The sequence below is a fragment of the Struthio camelus genome, chromosome 2 (genome assembly GCF_040807025.1).
Source record: "Struthio camelus isolate bStrCam1 chromosome 2, bStrCam1.hap1, whole genome shotgun sequence".
NCBI lineage: Eukaryota > Metazoa > Chordata > Aves > Struthioniformes > Struthionidae > Struthio > Struthio camelus.
The window spans coordinates 28,852,728-28,878,263 of NC_090943.1; the positions used below are offsets into that span (position 1 = coordinate 28,852,728).

Below are 25,536 nucleotides of genomic sequence, written 5' to 3' on the forward strand. Positions count from 1 at the left end.
GTATGCATTCATAGCAGTTTGTTACAGATTATCAACTTCTGCCTGTCTTCATTGCATAGACATACAAAATACTTCTGGAGCCCCCCTCCAAAAAAGATAGTTCAAGTTATGTATATGTATGTGTGCAAGCTGTGTGGTGCATTAAAGAATGAATGGCTAAAAAAATCTATATTCTTTTGGAAAGAAATAAGAAATCTGACCCAAATCATACCCCCTAGTGTGCAGTTAGCTATTCATGTACGTAATCGGCGGCACTTGGCAAAGCCTGTGAATGTGGTATTCCTGCCTTTCACTATCTCCATAGCAGTAATAATAATACAAAAAAATTGTGTTGATGGGATAGGAGGGTATTGTACTGAAGACAAAAAACAGTGATGCCATTCTCTGTTTGTACTGAAAGAGCCCGTGGGAAAACTGTCCCATTATTTCCCACAAGATTTTCTTTTTCACAGAAAGTTGATTAATAGCAAGAAAACAGAGGAAAGCCTAGTTTTTTAGCCTTTATGGGTCTCTTCAAATATATTAAAAACACCCTCTGCAAATTCAGTACTATTTTTGTCTGGTAGTTACAAATTATAGCCCTTTAGTTTTTTCTCATCTTTAAAGCATAGAATTAAACAGATGTCAGTAAATTGTATTCTCTGAAAGGAACTAAGACTGAAACAAGTAAGACGTGTTGCAGCTAATGTGTTGCGTACGTTTTACAGCAGCCTTTCTTTTATGCACATAACATATGTGGTTTTCTCTTGTGTATTTATATCAATAAACGTGGGGACTGGGAAGTGCAAAACTTCAGACAGCTGCATTGACATACAAGTCTTTTCAAGCAAAATAATAGAATGTTAGTATTAGTCAATATTTGTATTGACTTTGAAGACCATCTCTCCTAAGTGTTGATTTAGTAGACTTTTAATTAGAGATTTTCCCAAGAAAGTTTCTGATCTCACACTAATATTAGTGAAGAATTGGGCACAACCATAATTAAAGTCAGTGGCCTCCCATTTTTTTATTATTTTCCTTAAAATAAGAAATATAGGAAGTATCTATAAAACAGCAAGACTGCTGTGTCTTCTCATATCGCATAACGTACATTTTTGTTTAAAGGGGTAACTGTATTATTCATCCAGGGTTCTCTCATGTGGTATTGCAATGGTTTCCAGAGTTTTTAAACCATGTACCTCTCCTAACCCTCAAAACTTTCTCTGAGAGCCAATAAGACTATACATTTTACTGTTTAATATGGCTGGGGACAGACATGGACCATTTGTGATTGCCTTGTGGACCACTGGTAGTCCCATATTTTCAGAACTCCCTAAAATAAAGTTGATTGATTGATTGATTGATTTTTCCCAAAATGTCCTATCGCAGCAAGGTTGACCAGGTTCCTCCTTTGAAGAGAGCTGGTGACGTCTCACTGGTTTCCCAGGCTGGAATCGTGGAGGCATCTAGGCCTCCTTCTGGGAGAGTCCTGCCATGTGCCCCAGTGCCCTAATTCCCCACCATTCAGATGCAGGGACTTGTTTGCTTCTGCTCTCAGTCAGCCCCTTTGCCAGGTGTCTTGACTGTAGATACGATGGCACTGGAGAGGTACCTAGGCATGTAGAGAAGAAGAGTTCACGCACAGACAGCCTCACCCTGGCAGGAAGCTGTGATTCAGGTGCAGAGCATTCCCACATCTTGAATCAGGGAAGTGCACCTGGATTCCCCAAACTTGAAGTTGTTATGGTGCCTGGGCAACTTGGTTAACTCTAGATTGACAAAATGGTGTAGACACAAAATCCCAGATTACAGTTCTCAAAGTCTCTACTTGGCTGTCACCTAACTCTCGAAACACCTGAAATTTGTAAAAACCTTCTTTTTCCGCTTAGACTTCTGCTTCTGAATATGTTCTTATATTCAAACCCCCAGACCCTACAAACTGGGTGTCTGCTGCCCGTCTCTCATAAGCTGCTTGATCTAGTTTGCATTTCATAAGCCCATCTGTGAAAGTGTGCTCCATGTAGAGCACACAGGTAGTTGATGGCATGTGCTCCCTCTTTTAGTATACCTTGGTTCTAAGGGGACTCACCTAAGGTAAAGGAGTCTCAGGTTATTTTTACCTTTGCTTAAAGAGACTTTTGCCTACATCTGAGCCCTAATCATCAAGTTATAGTTACACTGCAGTAAGCACCTTCCCAGTCTTTTCTACTTATACTGCTCCACTTAAATCTATGTGGGAAAAGGAGAAATGACTCTTTGGAGTCAAGAGTTCAAGAACGCAGCAACAAGGCACAGTCCTAGGCTCCAGACACTAAACACAGCATTGTATTTTAAATTCACCAGTCATTGGGTATAATATAAACCAACCCTGAAACAAAGACCAGAACCCAGGGGCCTCAGTTAGGGAATAATGTTTGCTTTCTTGCATCTGCTTCTTCTGGTCCAATGAATCTTTGCAGAAAAGGAATTAATAGAAAGTAGCTTCAGTGGTTAAGAATGCGCTCTCCATTCCTCTAGTCTTTCCCATCCATTAGCCTACAGCAACCACAGGGATATGGGTTTCAGTCCTCTCAAGAAAATAAAAAGAAAAAAAAAGTTTCCCCTCTTTAGATGAAGTACTCTAATCACGGAGAAGATAAACAGAAGAGGTTAGGAGACTCTTTCTCTGGTCAATGTTTTCTAAAAGAAAGAGGTGACCTGCTTCACTCTTTTGAAAGAAAAGGCTTTGGACTACTCTCAGGAAAGGTTTGTGGACTGTGACTCTTAATGGAGGTAAACATCTTCTGGGAGGGCTGAATAAGGTACCAAACTCCCAGGGAGAAGTGGAGTATAAAACTGGTTTCATACTGTAGGCTTACCTTGTTCAGCACAATGGCTTTTCATTCCAGGATGTCTGTAAGAAGCCTGAGTGAAGAGGGGATCTTTATAGGATGAGATGCCTTTAAACGGCCTTGCTGGGCATTGCATTAACCAGGCCCTGAGGGACGTTAACCCCTTTGCCTTAATTTGCCCTAATTCTTCCTAGGAAAAACTGGAGTAAATCCTCATTTCTCTCTCTATGCTGTTTGAATTAAAAGTTCCTCAAGGCTGGAACAGTCCCTTACTATTTGTCTCTGCAGCACTGAACACAGTACAGCCTTCAGCTTGGCTGGGTCTTTTAGGCACTGTGATCATGAGGAATGTCACATAGGAATATTACTCTCTCTTGATATCACATAGTGTATTCTGCTGGGTCAAATATCGGATAAAGGTCACTGGTTGTCTTTAGATCTGAATCTGCAACAGATTTAAGTCTTCCTTGTGGACAAGGAGCTCAAAGAATGGTTGCGAATCTTCCCAGTGTAGACATCGTGGGCTTGGTTCTCGTTCTTCTCTCATGTTCGCATTCTTTGCAGCTCTTTATACTTCCCTTTATAGCTGTTGGACATCAGCACTTATCATCTTGCGTTTTTATCTTAACACATCTTTTTCTGTTTTTATGAATGAAGAGGAATGATTGGCTAAATCATAGCTCAGGTCATTCGCATTGCTTTGTCACTACAGTCAAAGAAGCTCTGGAAAGGACAAAGAGAATGGTAGCGATGTATCCTCTACATTGCTTCCCTGAAAATTTTAAGAGCTCGTACCAGATATTCTGCATATTTCTCACAGCTAGAGCTATTTGCTGCTTTCTCGATTTTTAGGCATGTTGATTTCACAGGTGTTGAATTGGTGTGTAGTAGTTTTAGCCTATATTTTTGTAGTCATACTAGCATATCACAAACCCCAGCTGCAAAGCAAAGCATATTTTTTAGAAAGAACTGATATCTGGGTAAGTCTTCCAGTAAAACCTGTATGTCAGCAGCATACCTTGTTCTTTGATATCTGTTTGCCTGGCAATATTTATAACTGGGTTAAGTTAGGAAGCAGAGACTGGGACATGCATTTCTCGTGTTTAGGTAGACGGCTTTAAGCATCAGATTGCTGGCCGTATACTGCTGTGTCACTTGCTCTGAAGCAACGTGGGAAATTTAGAGATGATGTTATAGGGCATCTAATAAGACCCATAAATATGGAGTCACAAAGGTTCAGGATCATGGTTAAGTCCATTTTCAGTCATATCCACAGCCACATATGGAGCCCTACATTTTACTGCAGCCAAACAGTAAAAGGTAACAGAGAAACAAAAGCTGACAGAGAGGAGGCTGACAAAGGACGCAGTGAAATCTTACATTCCACAAGATCAAAATACTGTCAGGCACGCGGTTGATCAGATCACTTGTTTTGTTAAAAACATCAGCTGTACGTAACTAGGGCACTATTGCTGGATCAAATCCTGAGGAGGTGCAGACCAGTATTGCTTGTGTCACTGAGGATAATTTCACAGCACCACATCTGAGATCACTGTGCAGTTATCACTGTGCTCATTAGTGTTTATTTAGGAGATATCCAAGACACTTCAAAAGACCTACTTTACAATCTGTTTTTCTTTGAGGTGGTACATTCAGTCAGTTACAAAGGAAATCGATAGGAAAGGAGGATATTTGGTGGGAAACATGCGGCAGCTTTGCTATAGTGTCCTGTTAATATGTAATTTACTTACAGTTATTATAATCCAAGCTGGAATGTCATGTGTTTCTTGCTTTATCTCCATCTGGTTGTTGCCCGCAGCTTGTTCTCTTCGACCTTGATGACTCTTTCATGGAACTGTGCTTGTTCGAGTTGAAAGGGTCATGGTAAATTTAGGAGGGTAAAGGGGGCATGAAAGAATGGGCTGATGAGCAGGTGATGCTTCATTGCCAGTAAGCCTGGTGCTGGAAGAATGGGCAATATTAGAGCTTTGCTTATATGCTGCTTTGTAAGGATCTCATAATTCTGCCCTGAGTTCATTTATAGAAGTACCATTATGGAAGAACAAGAGTGAAAAGATAAAGTGGTAGTAGAGTACAAGGGAAGTATAATTGAGCAGCTGTGAGTATATATCTTATAACCTGTCAGCCTCAAAATAAACAGGCTAGAGATGCACTGACCTGTTGCATAGCAACCAGGAGGAAGCACAGTACCAAATCTCTGGGTGCTGTGATTTGTAAAGCTTTGTAGAACAAAGTACAAGACCTTTGCCCACCTGCGGGAACTATGCAGAGAATGAAGAATAAAAATGGGACATTCCCTGAAATCTAACACTTAACAAATGTTTTTTTTTTTAGATAACTACATGGAAGTGGTGCCAAAAGTCTGTCTGTTTTGCCTAAAGGTTATATAAAAACAATTTTTAGTCTCACCAGTTTTACTTTGTGTTTCCCTGAATTCATCACACAGGAGATTCCATAAAATACAGCAAATGCTAAGTTTTTGCAACTGCAAATAGTTGACCATTATTTTGATCTTGTATACAGTAATATGCCTATTTAACATAGGAATTTAAGTTACTCTACTAAAGTTGAGTGTAAATTAAGTTACATGATGCAAATAGGTTCTCATATGTTTACTTAAAAGTTGCTGTCAAGGAGATAAGTTTAGCCCCTCTTGCCAGGAGATAAGTTTAGCTCCTCTCACCCGTTTGGACTGTGTTTCATACATTATTTTCAAATGAATACCATGGATTAGAATGCATTTATGCTAGGGTAACAGCGCTCTCTAGTTTCCTGCTCACCAAAGATTTGTATCTACTTTGTACAGTTTCATGCTTTGCATGCACATTTTCCACTTGTGAGAGTCTTAGGTCTCACAGGAATGTTTTCTGTTGTAAAAACGGATAATATTCCTAGCTATGGGAAATGCGTTAGTTTATGCAAAATAGAGACAAATATGGTCTATAATAGACACGAATCATTTCTTCCAGCAGAAAACTCAATATATAATAGTTTCAATAGTAATGGTACTCCCACTCTATAAAGCTATTTTTTAAAACCAGGAATTATCGATTTACCTTTCAAACTGAAAGACTGTTTTGCAGTCTTGGACTCAAGAATAACTGGTTACTAGACAAGTATTAGATCTTGCCTATTTATCGGAGAAAAATGTATTACTTATAATTAATTATACCTACTGATTAATGCCATGTGTAATACTATTTGATGAACCTTTTGCTAATCACAGCAGAGATAACTACAAAGAGGACAACATAGGAACTCATGCAAAAAAAGATTTTGAGGCTTGTGAAACGGTAACTATAGTTTTACTGTACTACGTGTTGTTAGAAGAACAGCATGTAAAAATCGCCAGAACACTAAAAAGTGATAAAATCTGTAGAATTTCGTATCTCCTACTAACTTTGAATATACTTATATTTCTTTTCAGACGAACTCAATGATGTCACACTGGCTGGATGCCATTCTAGGAGAAATCAAGTACTGGCTTTTAAAGGAGGGAGATGCTGTATCTTTTTTGTTTTTCTGCTTATAGAAATTTGCACTGCCATCATTTTCTCGGACTGTTTTTTGTTACTTTTTCATTAGACATTGGGCACTTTGTGCTTATTGATTCTTATATTTAGTCCAGTCTGTGTAAATATGCTGCTGCTATACTTCTGTAACTTTGTGGCTTTATTACTCTTGAAAGTAACAATTAGTTCTGTGATTTTCAGGCTTTAATTGTAGTAAACCTCTTTACATGCCGTAGTTGTTCTTGCTGTTAAATGCTCATACAAGTGGTTTGTAAAATGCATACTCAAATAATTTAATATTGATTAAATATTAATATCCTGTAAGTTATTATAAAAGGGTAGTAAGTCTTTATTGACTCATAAATGGTCTTGCATGGCTTTTAGTCAAACTGAGGCTAAACACTGTTGTTTGTATCTTACGTGCTTTACTGCTGCCACTAAAAAAATGATCATGAGATGATACTACCTCTATGATAACGTTAGTGGAGTAGTTCTGTGTATGTTTTGTACAGCAGAGAAGTTTGCACAAACACTGTTACTATTTTTAAAATAATATAAATGGCCTTCCAAAGATCTATTTCACACACTGCCAGGAAAAAGAACCTGCTGGGAGGATATTAGGGGCAGGATTCATCTCACCCAGTTTTAGATATTTACAATGAAGATTTCTAGAGTTTAACTAATCACTCAGGGCTCACACTATCATCATTGGAGAAAAACTGGTGATTCTGAGGCACAGTTAATCTAGCTCTTATTTGGATATCTGCTTTAGGAGACGAAGAATCGCATCCTAGGCTAGCCAGACTGTATTGGTTAGTCCTGCACTGGCAGTAGTGGACGCCTCTGCATCTTCATTGTGACTAGCCAGATTTAGTGAGATGAGTCCAGTAGATGACCAAGCTGGTGAATGCAGCCTTCAAAAGCCTTGGCTCTCCTTTTGCACATGCCCCGGTGGCTGTCAGCCTGACAGGTCTGATGGCCTGCCCTTTCCTGATTAAGTGGAATTGGCTGTGTTTCTAAGTCTGAGAGAGGACTCTGGGGCATGTTTAATGCATACAGGGAAAAGTGACATCTCCTTGAAATGCAGCAGTCAGTTTCATTAAAAATCACGCCAGCAGGAGCAGACTCCTTTATGCAGGAGCTCTAAGAAAGAAGAATTCCCACAGCGTATGGGAGGTGCAGGCAAACGTTCTCCTCTGGGCAAGGTAGCTCACAGCCACGTGTCCTGTTACAGCTCAAGAACCTTTCTCTTAGCACGTGGGCTGAAAGCTGTTCTGGAATGGGAGGACTCCCCTTTTAAAACTGCGTCACTTGGCAGTAAAGTGGGCCAAATGAAACAAAATTTTATCTTAAGATTACACATCTTACCTGGAAGAGGAGAGTCACAGGCTGCTGCCCTGCTAGGAGAACTATTTCGATATTTTATACGTTGTTCAGTGTGCTAGGTCACATGCATTCCTTCTTCCAGGTGGGCAATTTCATTGAACTATTTCGATATTTTATACGTTGTTCAGTGTGCTAGGCCATATGCATTCCTTCTTCCAGGTGGGCAATTTCATTGCTTCTGTGCAAACTGTGCTCCTTACCCTTTCCCTCTGACCAATGTGTGGAAGGTTAGGTTATCATAGGCCTTGCGCTGTCACTGTGCACCACAGAGAATTTTACCAGTAAATCTTTTTTATTGTTTGCCGCGATCTCCCTTCCTGTGGCATGTAATTTGGCACACAAAATAGTGATTATTAGAAATTTGTTCCCAGGAATGAATACAGCATGTTAACTCCATGGTTAATGCCAAGTACAGTGCTGAATAAATCAGCGCACTGCCTCACTGCTGTCTGCTGACTTGCTGACATCTGAGAAAGGTGGTTACATATTCTCAGTGTTCAGTTTGTTCTAAAATCATACATAGCAAATTTGCAGCTCATTGGAAGGTTGATAGCTGTTTAGGGGGCTAAGGAATTACTGTAATATATGCAGGAAGAAAGTGACTTGAGGTGATTTTCTGTCTGTGTAATTCAAAACAGCAACGTTCTTCAGATGAAATTTAATATGTCATCTTTATTGTATATAAGATCTGTTTTGTTAAAAATAGGACAGAGTTATAATAGAACATAATCACCTTGACTGGAGCTTTGTAAAGAAGGGGCTAAGGACTAAATAGTTGATGCTCAAATTGGTGAAAAAGCTAGTAAGTTTCCCCGACATTAAGGGAACCAATTTTTAGGAAGCTATTTGTTGATATCTGACAAGCAGCTTGAAAGGGAAGCCAACCCCTCAGGGTTTCTGTCATGAGCCTTAAAATACATTTGCATATTTTCTGCATAGAAACAGGATCTCACGCTCTGTTGCCAAACTGCAGAACTAAAAGGATGCGAAAACTCTTATCTAATCCAAAGGGCTCTAAGGGGTAACTCCATAATCAGAATTCAAATGGGGCAACAGATTAGGAAAATTACTTCAAGCAGGATTTCAGCCATATCTGAGAGAGACTCACAAATCCTGCACAGTTTGGTAGGCAAAATATTGCCTATACTGTCATTAAAAAGCTAACATTCTTCTCCAGGCATTTCCTACTTAAAAAAATTAATTTCAATTGATCACACAGATTAATGTTGCTTAAGGTGCTAGTGCTTAGATTTATTAATATCAAATGCAAGTTTTCTGACAGTTTTGATTTCTCTTTCTCAAATTGAAAACAATGGCTAAAATATTTATCGTCGTCAGGATCAGAGTGATAGAGGAATAAAAAGTTACGGTCATCTGCATATGCCTAGCGCACTCAGTGGTCCAGTTTGTTAGACAATGTGATGCTCCTGCTAGCTATACTATTTACTATGAGTTGTTGTAAATGAGCCAGCAGTCCCCGGGCCTTGAAGGACCTGAAGGGTGCCTTGCCAGAGCTGGCTGCTCTGCCAAAGTACAGCTGCCAAACCTGTGACAGCTCTGAAATTCTTACTGGTGAACTTAAGCTGGGTATTTTAAGTGAGGAGAATTAACATCTGTGATGTGGTCTACACGCAGAAACATCTGCACTGATCCTTCTGGCATCCCTCACACTGCCCCTATGCCTCTAATTTTCACTGAATGTTTTCCTCTTTGTTTCTACGTTTTGTTCTTTTCTTTCGTTAAAGGAAAATGCTTGCCAAGACAACAAAGCATTTAGGGCCAGAGTTGCGTTTCACATGCAGGTGACATTTTGTTGGCAGTATCCTCCATATCATGGACTAATTATGCTTTTTCCATTTTGAGGGGAGGAAAGCTTACGACTGCAAAGGAATTTATGATGGGTAGAAGTGTCATATCATTTTTAGCATGTAGATTTACTCTCAATCCACACAGACAATAAACTGGATGGAGTTCTTGTTAGTATTAATGGAGAGTTGCCATTTAAATTTCCCATGCATTGAGCAAACAGTAGACTTCTGTTGCACATACATGCCTTGCCATTGATCTGATTGATTCTGAGCTGCCGTGGTGGATGTGGTCACTGATGTGTGAATTAGTAATACAGGAAGGGCATGATTAACTCTTTCCATGAAGGTCTGTATTAGTCAGGACCATCTTTGAAGGAAAGTTCTAATGAGAAAATCTGTTCTGATACACTTAGATGGCAACCCATAATAACTGTTATATTACAGGCTGAATAAATTATATGTGATTTCAATTTTGGATTTATGCAACACTGGTAGGGTTTAAACACTATAGGAAGGGTTGGTATTGTATGTTCTTTAGAGATCTGGCCCTATTTCTGTACGGTGTGACTTTGTATCTCCTTAGCATTTATTTTAAGGGCTTACTTAAACGGCAGCATCGGTTGACAAAGATTCAAAACACGAAGTGTGTGCATGGCTTCTTATCACTTCCCTGTGGAGAGCTGTGTTTAAGACTAAATGGGGATGGTGGTGGTGGGGTCTTTGAGTAGCTAAGAAGAAATCCTTGTGCCATGTTTGCTTATTTGAGTGGGCTTACCACATATCAGGAGTATGAGGCACATCTACTTCTTGGAAAGATGATCTGAACCCAAGGCTACTGCCTGTTGGTGGAGCTAGGCTACACTTTCCTGTTCAAAGTGTGCCACTTGGCTGGAGAAAGGTCGAGATTTGTTAGGTTACTGGTTTTGTACTTTTATGCCTGCAGGCTTTTTGGTTCAGTGGCCCAGGAGGGTGGAGGAGACTCCCACAGAGAGTAGCTCATAGCTTGTTGAGCGTGCTCCTGTGAGGAGTGAATATGTGAATGAGGACGCTGAAGCAGAGCTGGCAGGTTGTGTGTGGCTGTATAGTGGAATGTGACAGGACAGTTCCGGGCATGTGCAGAAGCAAAAGCTGTGAGGTTTCTGGTTTTGCCCATAAAATTCCTAGTCGTCTAATAGATTAGGGGCTGTTTTGGGGAATCTCATTCTTGTACTTAAAATGTAAACCCGTCTGTGGATCTGGGCCTTACGGTCTGGCAGAGTGTTGCTGAAGCCAGTGGAAGACAAAAGGCGTTAGCTTCAGTTCATAATAGCTTTAAAGCATTATTTTGAACAGCAGAGAAATATGAGTTTGAGAGGTGATTTTCTAATAAATGTAATTTGGAAACATATTCCATGTTTTGAGATGTTCTGGGATAATTTCTTAAAATAAAACTTGCCCAACAAATATCCTGCTTTCTACAATGTCAGTGTAGTCCAAGGGCCAGCATTTATATGAGCATATATTTACAGCAATTTTAGAAGCACTCTTTTGGGTATAATTAAATACATTTTTCAGTAAATAGGGAAAACGTTTAATTCTGTTTTCACCTTGATTTCCCTCATTTTGTTTGCAGCAGAGTCAAAATGTCAGACAAAAGTGACTTAAAAGCAGAACTTGAGCGCAAAAAGCAGCGTTTGGCCCAGATAAGAGAAGAGAAGAAGCGAAAGGAAGAAGAGAGGAAGAAGAAGGAGGTAAATATGCAAAAGCTCTTTGAAATAGTTCATGCTTGCAGAGGGGCCTTGCTGAGGTTTTGACATCTCGGTATAGTGTAGTCCAAGGTACCTGTCATGTGGAACAAGAGCCTTAAACCCACCTCAGCCGAACCTTAAAATCAAAATGCTTATTTTTAGTCAAGGAAGTTGGGGTGAGGGAATTGCTTTTAAATCCAATGTGCTGTCAACTGACAAGAATTTAGACAACATGATGGGCATGTGCGTGTGGAAAGAAAAATTGATTTGCCACAATGCTTTTTCCTGGGCTTTTCTTCAATGGAAAGGGAGTGGAGAGTGGGGAAGACACAAAGAGGGCTCACATTTTTTTCAAGCCATTACAATCTAAATACGTATTTTTGTACTCTTAAGACTAGCTTGATTACTGGCTAAGGTAACAGATTTACAATTATTATTCTCCAGTAAAGTAAAACATAATTGCAATTGCATTTTCATCTCCTGGCATGGGTGCATCTTTCAGTTCTGTTAAAGTTTGATTGACATATTAGTTTATTTGTCCTTGGCAATATGCACTAGGTTTTTCATTAAGGGATTTATACTTCTTTTTATTCAGTCACTTAGTGAAATAGAGGTGAGAATTGACAAGGAATGGATATTCATTTTCATGTAAAGTCAGAGAAGCATTAAGTGATTATGTTTCTTTTCCTTCAAATGTCAACACTTATCGTAGTTTAAAGCACCTGTTATCCTTTACTAATAACTGGTTTCCTTTTAAACTGACACTTTAATATTGTACATGAATTTCATAGAATTATTGTGGAAATGTGATGTGATCCAAGAAATCAGTGTTCCAATTGTGGTTGTCTTTCTAATCTTTTTTTTTTATTTGAGGCATTTTTGTGCAATTGCTAACAAATACCCCAATGAGGCTCCCAGAGCCTCTAGGTGAGTCCTCTATAAGTGGGACTTGAACATTTTTAGTAGTCATTACTAGCACGTTAATGCATTAGAGAGCAAGGAGCCAAGCCAATGGCTCCAGGAAGCTATTAAGTCCTTGCCTTTGTCCCCTGCCTCTGATGATATGCCTCGTGGAGATCGTGTGGTGGCTGGAACTTTCCGCTGACCCTGATAGCCAGATCCAGTTAAGGACATGCAGCTTACAAATTAGGCTGCAGTGCCTAACTGTGGTGTGCTGTGATGCCTAACTTGGAGTGCCTGGCCTCCAAGTATGAAGTCTAATATTGAGTTAGATGCTTAGCCTTAGCCAGTGTCATAGAGGAGTTATCTAAAACCCTTCTTACTGTGAGATACTTCAGGCAACTCCATAGGAAGAACTGAGCAAAGGGATATACCTGAATTTCGCCTTTGTCTGTAAAAGAAGTAAAGAAAACTGTTTTTCCCATCTTGCCTATGTCTAAACTGGAGAACTTGGGGATGCTTCTGAACTCTAAGGTTTTTCTGTGTGCACAAAACAATATCAACAATTGTCTAAAATACTGTGCAAGTCCCCTGTGCCCTATGCTCTGGTTTTGTGGTGAAAGCTAAATAGGACTAGCCAATTTAGAAGCAACTTTTTTATGATCCAGAATATCGAGATAGGTATTGCCAGACATTGTCTACCAGAACTATGCAGGGTTTGCTGTATTTAAGACATGACAAGATGATAGGCATGACCACTTGCGTTTTGTTTTGTAGCTTGCTGGTTGCTGCACTGGACTAGGACGCAGAAAATGGGTTCAGTTCCCTTATCTGCCTGGGCTAAAGGCTGCAGGACTGTTTCTTTAAGTGGAAAGAGTACTCTAACCACTAGGCTGGGGTACAGGCATTTTCTATCCACCCTACTAAATTGGGGAATGATGTACCAAATACAAGGGATTCTGGCTAATGCAAATGTTGCTCCTCCTGGATCCCAGTAGGTCAGAGAGAGAAGCTAATGTGTGGGAGCTCCAAGTAAATGTAGGTGTCTGAGCTAAGCAGCAGGGGTCTTGTGGACCTTGTCACCTTGTGTTTTGACTGTTGGTGCCCAGACCTGCCCAAATCCTATTTCAGACATTTTAGTTCCTTTCTTTGCTCCTGCTAGATGTTGAAGTGTGAGAAAATATTTTTTCCTTCCAACAAGTACTTGGGACCTAGCAGAGGCCTTTAACTTCGTCACTGAAGTTGACTGGAATGTTATTTCTTGATCCCAGAGAGGGTAGGAATGGGGCCATTTGTAGGCAGAGTAATGATTTTTGTTAGGGTCATTTGCTACTGAAATGATTTTTGTTAGGGTCATTTCTTACTGAAATGTCTTACGTTTCTTAGCTGAATCAGTTGACTTATTGGCATTTGCAGTATATTAAATGGTGTTATGTGGAATCAGCAAAACTCTTTGACTTCCCATTTTTCTACAAAATAGCTGCATCTGAAAAGTAAGAGACAAAACACGTCCATCGGTGTGCTGTAAAAATCCTTGCAAAGGTCCTTGCAAATATCAGTTTTCCCATGCATACAGGGGAAAATATTACTAATAAATACAGTATAAATGAGCTGCCTAAGCATAGTGGTGGATTAAGTGTATTTCATAGCATTCCTAGACGATGATTCCTATAAATATTCTCCACTTGCTTAATTGCAAGAGCCTGAGTATATGTGAATGAAACTGTATTTTTTGGATTTTTTTTGTTTAATTCAGGCTGATCTACAGCAGAAGAAGGAGCCAGCTCAGGAAGATTCTGACTTAGACCGCAAAAGAAGAGAGACAGAAGCTTTGTTACAGAGCATTGGTATATCCCCAGAACCACCTCTAGGTATTTAAGAGAAGCATACTGTAAAACATTCAGCTCTGCCACAATGAATGCATTCTATTAAAGCATGCTTTGCTTTTTTGATTTTTGGCTGTATTAGTGAAGTGAACTCTTCTGTTTGAATGCCTACCATACCATTCATGTACACCAGTTCATGGCATTTTGAGTATTTATCATTGCCAAATACCTCTCTGCTATTTCTTGAAGAATTTTTTGTGAAGATAATGCAGGTTACCTTTGCATACCAGTAGCGATTTCTTTTCTCTCTCACAACTATCTGACAACTCACAAAATAATATTATAAATGCTGTACTTCATTAGCCCCAAGTTTTGTTTCTTCAGTACAGATTAAATATTTGCATAAAGGAAGGAGGAGCATAGTCATGTGGGAGCTCCTATTGAATTCTTTAAAAAAATCAAGGAAAACTCCGAGGAGGGTGAGGGGAAATAAAAAGACAAATCACAAATATCAAAAGACTTATCAGCAGATCGTTGTTATAGATTTTAGATGTGGTTTCACCTGCTTTACTGCTTTTTTGATTTTGTCATTTTAGTTCTAGAATCTAAAGTCCTCAGTTTAAAAATACATTTGGCAAAATTTATAATATCTGAATATTGGTTACCTTGATGTAAATAGGTTTTACATTTACAATGTTTTAAGTTATCTGACCTATTAGTTGGCCCTAAAGTGAGAATTTTTTTTCTTTCTCGTGTGCTTTCCTCTCCCTTTAATCCAGAAACCTCCTCAGTGGTCTAGCTGAAATCTTGGCCCTACTGGAGATACCACACCATGTCATTAAATTCATTGGGGTTGGGTTTTACTCAGAAATACTCTTGCCTGTAATATTTAGGAAAACCACAAAATTCAACACAATTTTGAAGCCTTGATTTAGGATTTAGGAAGGCAAACTGATGCTTGGGTGTATGCACAAATAGATGTTGACATTCTGAACTGGGATTTCAATTCCTGACTTCCAGCAATCAATATTTATTGAAATATGTTGCTATTTTAATAAGTTACAATGTGTTGACTGAACTTTTTAAATACCAGTTCTTTGAAGAATTGTCTGACAAGTTAGATTATTTTTGTATTTCATAACATGTCTTGTAAATTATACATTCTGATATTATAAAACCGGACTAATTTTTAATATTTTAGCATTTAAAACATTCATGTGTATCTAAAAATGGGATTATATTTCCTTATCATGTGATAAACTGAACACATATGTATTCATGTTGCAAATTATCAGTTCGTATCTTGAATAAATCGTTTCATGTTTGATACTATCAAAAGAATGTGAAAATTCACATATAAGATGATTCGTTGTAGTGAAACAATAATATTTCATCCTCTTTCTTTCCCTGTGTATACACTGGCAATTAGTATACAAAAGAGGCTTTAATTCTCCTTTCACATATGCATATAATACTCAGATCCCACAGTGAATATAGAATACATAAACAGCTATGACATACCTATAACCTGCCAAAGGACTGTCTTGAAGATGAATTCCCTTTTAATGCTGCATTCATTTCTGTGACAATCTCTAGTGAAAATCTGCATGAAGTGTTTGACCACATGGAAAATCTAAGTCGCTTGACAGATCTGTCATTATGCATTATAGAGTATAACAAAATAGTTAAAAGTTTTTCTCTGTTAAATCCGTAAGAGGAAGTGCACATGATTTAAACCAAATGGAGAACTTCACTGTTGCAATAAAACCCCTTTTTGTGTTTTATTCAATGTGGCTGCTTTGAAGAGCACTTGCATTAAAATTTGACTGGAGTCATCTCTGCATTTTAAATATTTCTGAGAAACCATTTGAAAAGAAATTGGGATATTTTTACATTTTTATTTATTATTCCCTTGCTGAAAAGCTTTAACTTGGGCTGACCTGGAGCTATGAACTTCCTTTCCTGTTCAAGGAAACAAAACTGTCTTTGCATGATATATGCTTCAATAGCCCCTGCAAGCCAAAGAAAAAATCATTTCTAGAACCTGGACAAATAGTGTCTAAACCAAGGGAAACATTTCCTTGAGTTTTGAAATCATGTCCCTCAAGAAACCAAAATGTTATACAACCTAAATTACTTAAGAAAACATGATCACTAAGCAAACTAAAGTATATTCTCACCATTTTGGGAAATGATTTTAGCTAAGCTGGATTTCCTTATTTAGCTTTTATTTTTGATGTCATTTCCACACTGCAGTCTTAGAACATATCCAATAGACGTTGGCTTTTAATTTAAATTCAAAACTTGAAAAGTATGCTTGTTCTATTGCCTATTTAACTTTACCAGAAGAGTTCACTTAGTTTTCTAACCAAACAACCCCTGATATTTCTTTATGACTTAAAGATATACACAAGAAATCAAGTGTTATTTTACTTCCACAGATATCTCCTCCATTGATTAGCTGTAAAATCACGTTGGGCTTTCAGTCCTGTCTAAATTCATGTCAGTTTTAACGCTTCCAAAAGACTTAAAATTCACTTGACTCTCTTCCTTTTCTTTTTCTTTCCTTTCCTTGTTTGCTTTCACCATTTCAAACTCTCCTAATCATTCATCCACTATCATTTTGGTCCATTGGTTTTGATTTGTCTGACACTGCTCTTCATCAGTGCAGTCGCTGCATGTGTTAACATGGGATACCTGTTATTTTCATTATTTAGTCCCAACCCCTATGTCTCCCTCTTCGAAATCAGTGAGCACACCCAGTGATGCAGGCAGCCAGGACTCTGGAGATCTGGGACCCATGGGAAGGTAAGACATAGAGTTAATAGTGTTGAGTAAATGTTTTTTTTCACTTTGTTCTCCCTTCCCCCATTCTTACTTTTGCTTCCATAAATAAGAACATGCTGAATATAATGTGTATTTTTGTTTCTGCATACTCCACTGTATGTTACCATTCGGTTAAGCTGCTCTCAGATGCGAGGTAAATAGATGCGTGCAGCAAGCTGATGTTAAGATATTAGCCACAAAAACTTTAACAGGCAGCAGCAACTGATTTTATGCTTTTAAAGAGGCCCAGGGAAATCTGTCATTCTGTGTGAACGTACACTACAGGGAAGTGCCCAGTCATGTACCTTGTTACTCATGAGGGTAATCTTTGTTCATGTAACCTACCTCCTTTGAAGTTATATTGGCTGCATCACTCCATGTGTAACATCAGGCTATCTCTGATCTTGTATTGCTGCCTGTTGCAGTTTGTGGCACTGCAAGTAAGTTGGAAAGAGCTTCTGTAGAAAAAGGCTGAAACGCCCATGACCAACAGGCAGTTCTCTCTTGGAAACTGTGGGTATCAGAGTTTTGTGCAGAATGGGAGGGAAGCCACTCTCTCCTTGTTAAAAAGGGTGTCGTTGTGTGTATAAGGGATGGGCAAAAGTGCAACCTTCTTAACTTTGTTCACGTGGCTGAAATTAGGAGTGAAAGTCCCTGAGGAATTTGTAGCCTGGAGTACAATATGAAAGAAGACGCTGCTGGTAAAGGACAATATGTCCAAGTAAGAAGAGTTCAAAGCGACTGTATCGTTTGGGAAACGTAACACAGGTCCTAATAGCTCCTCTGTGTCAAACTCGTTCAACATGAAGCTGAACTGCCAGCCACAGCCAAATTTATGAGCCAAGACTCTGCGAATGCTTTGAAAACATAGGGACTGCTCTCTGCAGTTAACAGAAATAGGTTAGGAATAGGTGCCCTACCTTGTCTTGCATAAACAGTAATGTTGCAGAGCTTCAGTGAGCCAGGTTTTATACTACAAATTGCGTTTATGCTTTTCCCAGCTTATACTGGGTTTACAGTAATATCATTAGTGATAGCTTATGAAGTAAGAGATATTTCTACTAACTGGCTTGCTCTCCTCTTACACTAGCCCTCTTCTTAGAAAGTTCACGCTTCCATAAGCTGAAAGTATAGTGTGTCCCCTTTTAGTCAGATGCAGACACCTTGTGTTACCGTGGTGGTGTGGAGGGGTTACACAGCTGCTACTGAAATCTGCTCAGCCCTTCATCTGTATCCACACTCTAGAAGGAATGGAGTTTGTTTAAGCGGAAAGCCTATAAGATAATGACAGTTCAAAACGTGGAAAATAATGTAATGCTGCATTCATAAATAAATGAATAACCTCAGCAAGTCATCATCCTTTGGGAAAAGCAAAAATGATCATTATTTTTAAGCAAAGCGTAGGCTGCTGTTCCACATAAAGTTATTTCTCACTGTCCTACATGTATGTGTGACAATACTGATTGGAAACAAGTAAATTCCTAGTTATCTTCTACTCCTTAATGGGGTAACTTTTTTGACATTAAGCTAATGAAATGTCTTCAGAGGGATTTATGGTAGGGCATTTGGCCTACAGTAGCACTTCAAACCTCTGTCAACCACAAGCAACAGAAGCACAAAGACCTTATATTATTACAGAGGAGGGCTGGATTTGTCCTGTTCTTCAAAGCTCACAACATGCTGCGTGTGGGCTGTCATTCTGGATCCATTTTGGGGAGTGTTGTGGCCATAGTAGGAACTGAATCCTAATCCCAAAACCTAATTTGTAGTCTACCAGTTTGCTTGCCATCCTCTCTGGTATTCAGAGTGCTGTGTTCTGTGCCAGCATGGGCAAGTGTCCTTGCCTGGAATGATCGGTCTGTGAAAATGGAAATTCTGTAATGTTTGGTCCAGGCCCTGCTAAATCTCTGTCACCTGTTGATAATAGTAGGTGACAGTTATTTTGTCATTGGGTGCAGGTAGATGAGCTCAGTGTGTGTTTGTGCGGATGAGTACACTCAAACATACGTGTAAAACAGAGCAGTCAAAATGGACAGTAAAGTGTTGGTAGACCTGTCATCATAGAGGGTAAAAAGGATGAAATCACCTCAGCAGTTTCTTTCGGAGAAATACTATGAAAGGCCCACTTTGACTTACTATTTTGACTACGGCATATATGAATGCCTGTGTATCTATATTAGCAAGTTTACTCTTCTTCCTTTTAATGTATCGTTCCATTTTGCCCTCTGTGATGGAGAGGGCACACGTCATATCTGTCCTGTCATCTTGCTTGTAAGATGTTCCCCTTCCCCCGATTCTGCTGCAAACTTGCTGCACAACAGTAGACGGAGCATAGACGTTAGGGGGGAGCAGCTTAATCCCAAAGCTGCTAATAGCCTAGTCTCAGAGAGATGATCATCATGGCTTGTCTGTTGTTGCTGCTAACACTGCTGCAGAAATAACTAGCTCACACAGACTGGCAGAGGTCCTGTAGACAGTCTGATTACTCATTGCTGAAATGATCTCCAAAGACTTGGATATTATAAAAGAGCTGTGAAGTCACAGATTTTGGTTCAATAGAGGAGATAATGCCTGTCGTAGGGGTCCTGCTTTGAAGAAAGCAAGAGAACTTCAGATATTTCCCATTTGGGGTTGCAATTTCAAGTGCAGACCCAGCTTCTATTCATACTGCTATGAGCTGTTGGCTCCTGGTAGTTGTCGGACTTAATATCTCCGTCCTGATATCACCAAGTACATCTGAGGTACGTTTTGATTGGCAAGCACCTATGATTTCTTTTAGAACACTGACCATAGGTTAGCCTGGTCTAGAAATGCCAGTATTTCTGACATCCACTTTTCAGGAAGGATCTTGATAAATTGGAGATAGTTCAGATAGTGTTGAGTAGTTGTTATCCTGGAACCACAGACCTCATTCTAGCTTACTTAATGAGATAAAAGCTAACTGGTGACTTGTTCAGTATATGTAACAGCTGTATGGGGAGTGAAAGGGCTCCAGCATGCAATGTCTAACAACAGCAAATTGCTTGGCATTAAAACTAGACAAATACAAAACCAGAAAAAGTGTGTAAAATTTTAATGGTGAAATAAATTAATCACTGAAGCAATTTACTTAAGACTCTATTTGATTTTCTATCGCTGGACATTTCTCTTTCAGGATAATGTGCCTGACCAACAGGCAGATAATAGCTCAAACAATAATTCATTCAGAAAAGTCATACAGCCTTTTCTTGCACAGGAAGAAAAGCTACATGGACGCAGTGATCCCTTCTGGCATATGATCTATGCACTAGTAGTGCTGCTATCCTGCAGCACCATTGTCCATTATCCTTACCATAATAGCTAGAGAAACGTTGCCTTTCCCCTGATGCCATTAAGCTTATTAGGAGAAGGTGTGGGGTGGGCTGTGTAATAGCACTAAATTATGGAACCATTTCCGTCTTGTGCAGTCTAGGTTTTTATGGGTTTTACTGCTTGACCTTTGGTACCACATTGCTATTTGTCGTTGTCTTTTCAATAGGAATGACACTAGATTTCAGAAGTGTTCTAACATCCCTTGTGACAGGACAGTGTGATGGCAACAGTAAGAATGAGTAGATGTGAGATAAATAATGGTGCTAGAAACTACCAACAGTTTTCTTTGAGTGCTTTCAGCTGGAGAAGACAGCCAACTTTTTTTTCTTGGTGATCTTGGAAACTAATTCTAGGTAGGCAGAGATGCATTATACTTTCATTCTGGAAGATTTTACCATAACATTTTGCTGAACAAGTGGTAGATTTGACATGTGCTGTTCTTAGATATCAGGCTACTCTGAACTGCTGAACATGCTGCTTCATTAGAGCCCTGTTGTTGCACAGAGAGCACCTTGCCTCTTTTCACATTGCTCTGCGTACCCCATTTTACTTTTCTGCTGGTTAAGTTGCTTGTACTCCACCGATAGGACAGGAAAATTGCATGCATAACTAATTGGACAGAGTATTGATCCGCAGGGCTTTCTATTATGATATATTCTTTCCACAAGACAGTATTGGAGCATCCCATGCAGATTCTCCTTGGAACAGAGTATCCTCTGCTTGGCTCTTTCAGGATAATGATTTTGTCCATGGACACTGATGACCTATTTCCTATTCTGATGATCAGCTCATACAGCCATGCACACCTGAAATGTAGATTTCCGCTAACTAGGTTTAAGTAAATGTCATGAAGAAAGGGGCTGAATTAAAGGCTTTTGCTGAGAGCATGCTGTGGCATGCTTTTTGCTGTGGCATGCTGTGAAGGTCGAATTTGCCTCCTCTAGGGTATCAGCGTTGAGCATCTTCATGATAACTATATACATGTTAGCCCTCTTCCACAGCAGATACTCCGAGCTTCCACCCCCTTTTTAAGGGGTGCCGGAGAGGATGCTAGCCGTCATAGTAAAACTGTGATAAAATCATGCCCATGAAGAGGCATGTTTTACTACGCAACATGCGTTAGACCTTTATGAATCTCATCTCGGCACTCGCAGCCATGAGTGTCATGTTTGTGCCATCTGGGGAAATGTGCAGGGATAAGCCTTATGCAGTGCTTCAGTGCCAGGCAGTGCAGTATCAGGGCTTCTGGGCTGAACCAGCTAAGCATCCTGCTCTGGAAAAGTGCCAGTACCCTGTGACAGGTAGAAGCAGAGCACTGGGATCAGGCTTCTCAGTGCATGCCAGCTTGATACAGAGTAGCAGAAATTTACCTCTACTGGAAGGACATGCCCTTGTGGCTGAGTAGCCTTTATGCACTAATATTAACCTCCATTCGTTTGGACTCGGGTATTATCTGCAGGGTGTCTGTGTGTTCACCCTGCATATTGCATGCATGGAGGACTTCCGTTTGTGGAGCATGGTGTGATTGATCTGTGTGGTCCATTATTTCCTTTAACCTTCGCTGCTCCTGTATGTTCCCAGGTAGCTTCGTTCATCCTACTTATTGCTGAACTGCCTGGGTTTTGTGTGTGCGTGTGCATGTGTGCGGTTAAGCTCCAAGCGTGCAGCACTTTCTTGTGTACCTTTGGTACTTGAATATGAGAATCACATTAGACTGTGTGGAAGATTTCCCACCTTCCATCTGTTTAGTAAACTGCACAAGGCTCAGCTGCCTTGGACATGTAAAGGTAAATGGTTGTACTTCTCTCTGCAACAACTTCAATCTATGCTCTTCTGATTTCTAACGTTTACATATTTTGCTGCCCTCATGTTTACATAATTAATTTTTTGAGGGCTACCATGAAGATTAAGGTAGCGGGAAGCATTCTTGATCTTCTGGTAGCTGCTTTCAGGGAATTGTTATTTCAGCGTCATATTTTACCTGCTATGAAATAATGCAGGTGGATTGTTTTCTACTATTTCTCTCACAGTCCGTTGGTTTTGGGAGGGTTTGGACTGTAGCCACTTATTTTGTAAGTACATTCTAACTTGAATTAGGGCACTAAGGTGATACTGAGTTTAAATGGGTCTTGCCGGAATTAACCTATGTTTCCATCTCATTGATACATCAGTTTTTGAGAAAGTTTTGGGGCATTGAAATCAGTTAACCTTCTTCTGTATGTGAAGTTTATCTGAAGAAAAGCTTTGCAGGGTCAGGCCTTATTTAGATAAAGCTATAACTATTTAATGAAAGTTACTGTGAGAATGAGCCTGAGCATAGCAGTAGGTAACAAAGGAGAAAAAAACCCAACTAAAGGTAGAGATTCAAGAGCATATTTTCTACTTTATTGTTTTCTTTCAAAGTTTGCTGACAATATTAGTCTGCATTCGCATATATTTTTGTCAGATAAGACTTTGAGTTGCTTCCATCTACCCTGGCCACTTTGAACCATTTAATTATAAACAGAAATACATTAGGGTATACTTTCCTTTACTGTGTTGACGTCTACCCTCAGTTTGTATTGGCCCAGTGCAGCAAGAAGCAGATATAATTCCAGTCCTTTTTCTCTGCAGTATATTATTTACTCATTTTTTAATAGTTATTAGATGTTCTTTTCTTTAATACAATACAGGAACAAGCACATTAGCCTTGTGTTAGTCCTGCGTTGCTTCATGTCTGAATCTCAAACACAAACATTTCTTCTTTTTCAGATATAAAATCATAGGGAAAGAGTTAGCTCTGGAGCGCCTGGGCACCCAGTGAGCCAGAGCATGTCACTTAAATGTTGCATTTACCCCTTTACAGTTTTATATTTAATCTCTCTTGCCGTCATTCAAGTCAAAAAAGGCACATCAAGTGAAGAAGCGTGTTCTTACCACATAATGATTGTAATGACAAAGATTTGTTTGCTTATCTCTCAGGTGTGTATCTACATATATCACTAAAGTCTTTGGGTTCTGTGCTTCTCAAGCTTTTTGCTTTAAATCAGACTTGGCAACTCAGCTTTTATTTTCACTGTTTTATTTTTAAACAGCTCCTATCTAATGCAGTGATACAGCACTTTCACAAGCTGAACAAAGGGTATCAGAATGCCGGTCTCCTTTTTTCAGTGTCTGCTTTGCTGTTTAATTAGATACATAAAGAAGGTGAAGGAAGAAGATGGATCCTGGTCTCTATTTCAGTTATACAAGAAAGCTGGATTGTTACCGTAGGTCGTCTTTTACAGTCTATGCAGCGTATTTCCTCTCTTCTCTTTAGGTAGAGAAAAGATCTCTCCTAGACCGTAACAAAACTATGCTTCTGTACGTTTGGCTATAACCACTCCTACGTATCCATATCGCCTACGGCTTAGCCACTTTATCATTAAGTAAATGCATTTGACAGGTTTTGTGCAATGATGCTGTTTCATCATTGCCACTCAGCTTTAAATTATGAGCTTTTCATGGGGTGTATTTCACAAATGATAGGATCCTCCTTAAAATGCTACCAATACAAGTGGGCCTGTGTTGTATTGCCTCAGGAGCAATAACTGTTACTAGCAGCAGACCTTTTTTCGTGGTCGATTTTTTAAGATCACTTTATATGTACAAAACAGCCTTTAAATGGCTGTTTTACTAGCACACATATTTCATAAATGGGCTGAGCCAAAGGGAAAGAAAGAACAATGTAAAGACGCTGAGGGAGCTACAGGAAAAAAACATCCTCAGCAGAGTTCATACAGCCCGTAGTGTCAGGAAAACTGCTGGACTCCGATCCAGAGTGCTATGCAGAACCTGAGAGATAATAGAAATATAGACCTTTCAGCTTCTGTTCCCTTTCCCCCTGCTCAGCTGTGTGTATGGTCCAGCCCTTAGATAAGTAATCATAGTGGAAGTAATTAAAACTGGGACATAAAGACCTCTGCAAGTATGTATGTCCTGTGTTGGAGGCTTGTCTTGAGAGCTTTCCTGACAGATTTATTGTGCTCTTGGTGGGATTGGGGTATGTGAAGGAATAGGTTCATTTCTTCTCCATACAAAAGCCACCTTCGATTGGTGGCTGGATGTGAATGGGATATCCCATAGGATCCTGGAGTTTCCATTCTGGGTTGGTTGGTTTGGGTTTGGTATGGAAGGTTTGCAGTTACATAGTAAGGCAGAAGTACACACCCCAACTGTTAAATTTCTTCCTGTGTTTACCATGACGCCATCATCAGGATCTCTTGGCACATATGTTCCATCTTACGGTTTCTTTCAGTGTTGGAGGCCAAATTGTGCCTTGAGTCTTCCTGACCTGAGTTGTGCTGGCATGTGTGAAAGGAGCAATGCTGTCAGCCTCCTGCCTTGCCCTGGGGATCTTGGCTGCCTCAGCTGTCACTGCTGTGCCAACTCTGCTGCTGTTTAAATAGATGCAGCAAATTTCTCTCACACTTCCCATCCATGGCCCATTTACAGGACAGTAACAGTGCTGGCCAGACCTCATTCCCCTGAGCATGGGCTACTGCAAATACTGCCCGGAGCTGCTTGCGCACATCATGGTTTGCCCTGTATAGGTTAGTATAAGAGGTGAGAGGAAGGCAGGTTTCTTATAGTCTCTTCCCTCCTTTTGTGCCTGCTCAGGAAAGCCAGGATTTTACTTCTTTATATTCAGTATGTGTTTAGCCATAGATATCTGAAGCCTCGCCATGCCTTTTTTTGTTTTTAGCCTATAAACATAAGCAGGCACCTTAGGGACTGATATTTGGCAGTTGCTTTCAAGTGTCTGTACATCTGACCTAGAAAGCAAGGAGTATTTTTCAGTGCCTGCCAGCTGCAAAGTCAGAATGGTCTGTATTAATTAGAATCAGCTGCAATCCTTTTAGCATGTGAGCCTGTGGCATCATTAAGGATTTTCATGCTTTCATTCCTAAAGGATGGATAGAGTTCAGTCCTCCAGTCCTTTGATTATTTTTCTCATTAGCAAGCTTCTCCATGCTATAAATTAAAGGAGACGGAGCCTGCCATTCCCAGGGTGCTTCATAAAGTGCCTTAGCAACCTGAGCCCCAGCTGCATCCAGAAGAAAATAATATTAATGTATAAAGCCCCACTTAACCATTTAGGTTATCAGCCCATATGTAGTTATTTCTCTGTACTTACGTCCAAGCATATAATGCCTGGACGTAAGATAAATCAGCTGATTTAGGGGTTTAAAACACTTAAAACACTACTCTTAAAACAAATAATTTTAGTCATCTCAAAAACAAATTTCTTACTTGCTAAAGACCAGTTCAGCTTAGACAAAAGTTCTCTTGCATAGAATTTCATCTTGCTTTAATTGAATTGTGTGAGATCACCTCCTACGTTACACTGG

The 25,536-nt window shown here is 39.6% G+C and overlaps 1 protein-coding gene across 8 annotated transcripts in view; it reads left to right on the forward strand.

Annotated features, from left to right (window-relative positions):
* The window catches only part of DYNC1I1 (dynein cytoplasmic 1 intermediate chain 1), a 200,347-nt gene that overhangs the window by 6,301 nt on the left and 168,510 nt on the right, over positions 1 to 25,536 (forward strand). For 2 of the 8 annotated variants that reach the window (XM_068934909.1, XM_068934913.1), the window contains exons 2-4: positions 11,150 to 11,267; positions 13,921 to 14,035; positions 16,708 to 16,798. In XM_068934909.1, coding sequence (XP_068791010.1) covers positions 11,160 to 11,267; positions 13,921 to 14,035; positions 16,708 to 16,798 — 314 coding nt within the window. In that variant the 5' untranslated portion in view covers positions 11,150 to 11,159. Of the gene's footprint in view, positions 1 to 11,149; positions 11,268 to 13,920; positions 14,036 to 16,656; positions 16,799 to 25,536 lie in introns of all 8 variants that reach the window. The other 6 variants (XM_068934907.1, XM_068934911.1, XM_068934912.1 and 3 more) reach the window with 4 other exon arrangements.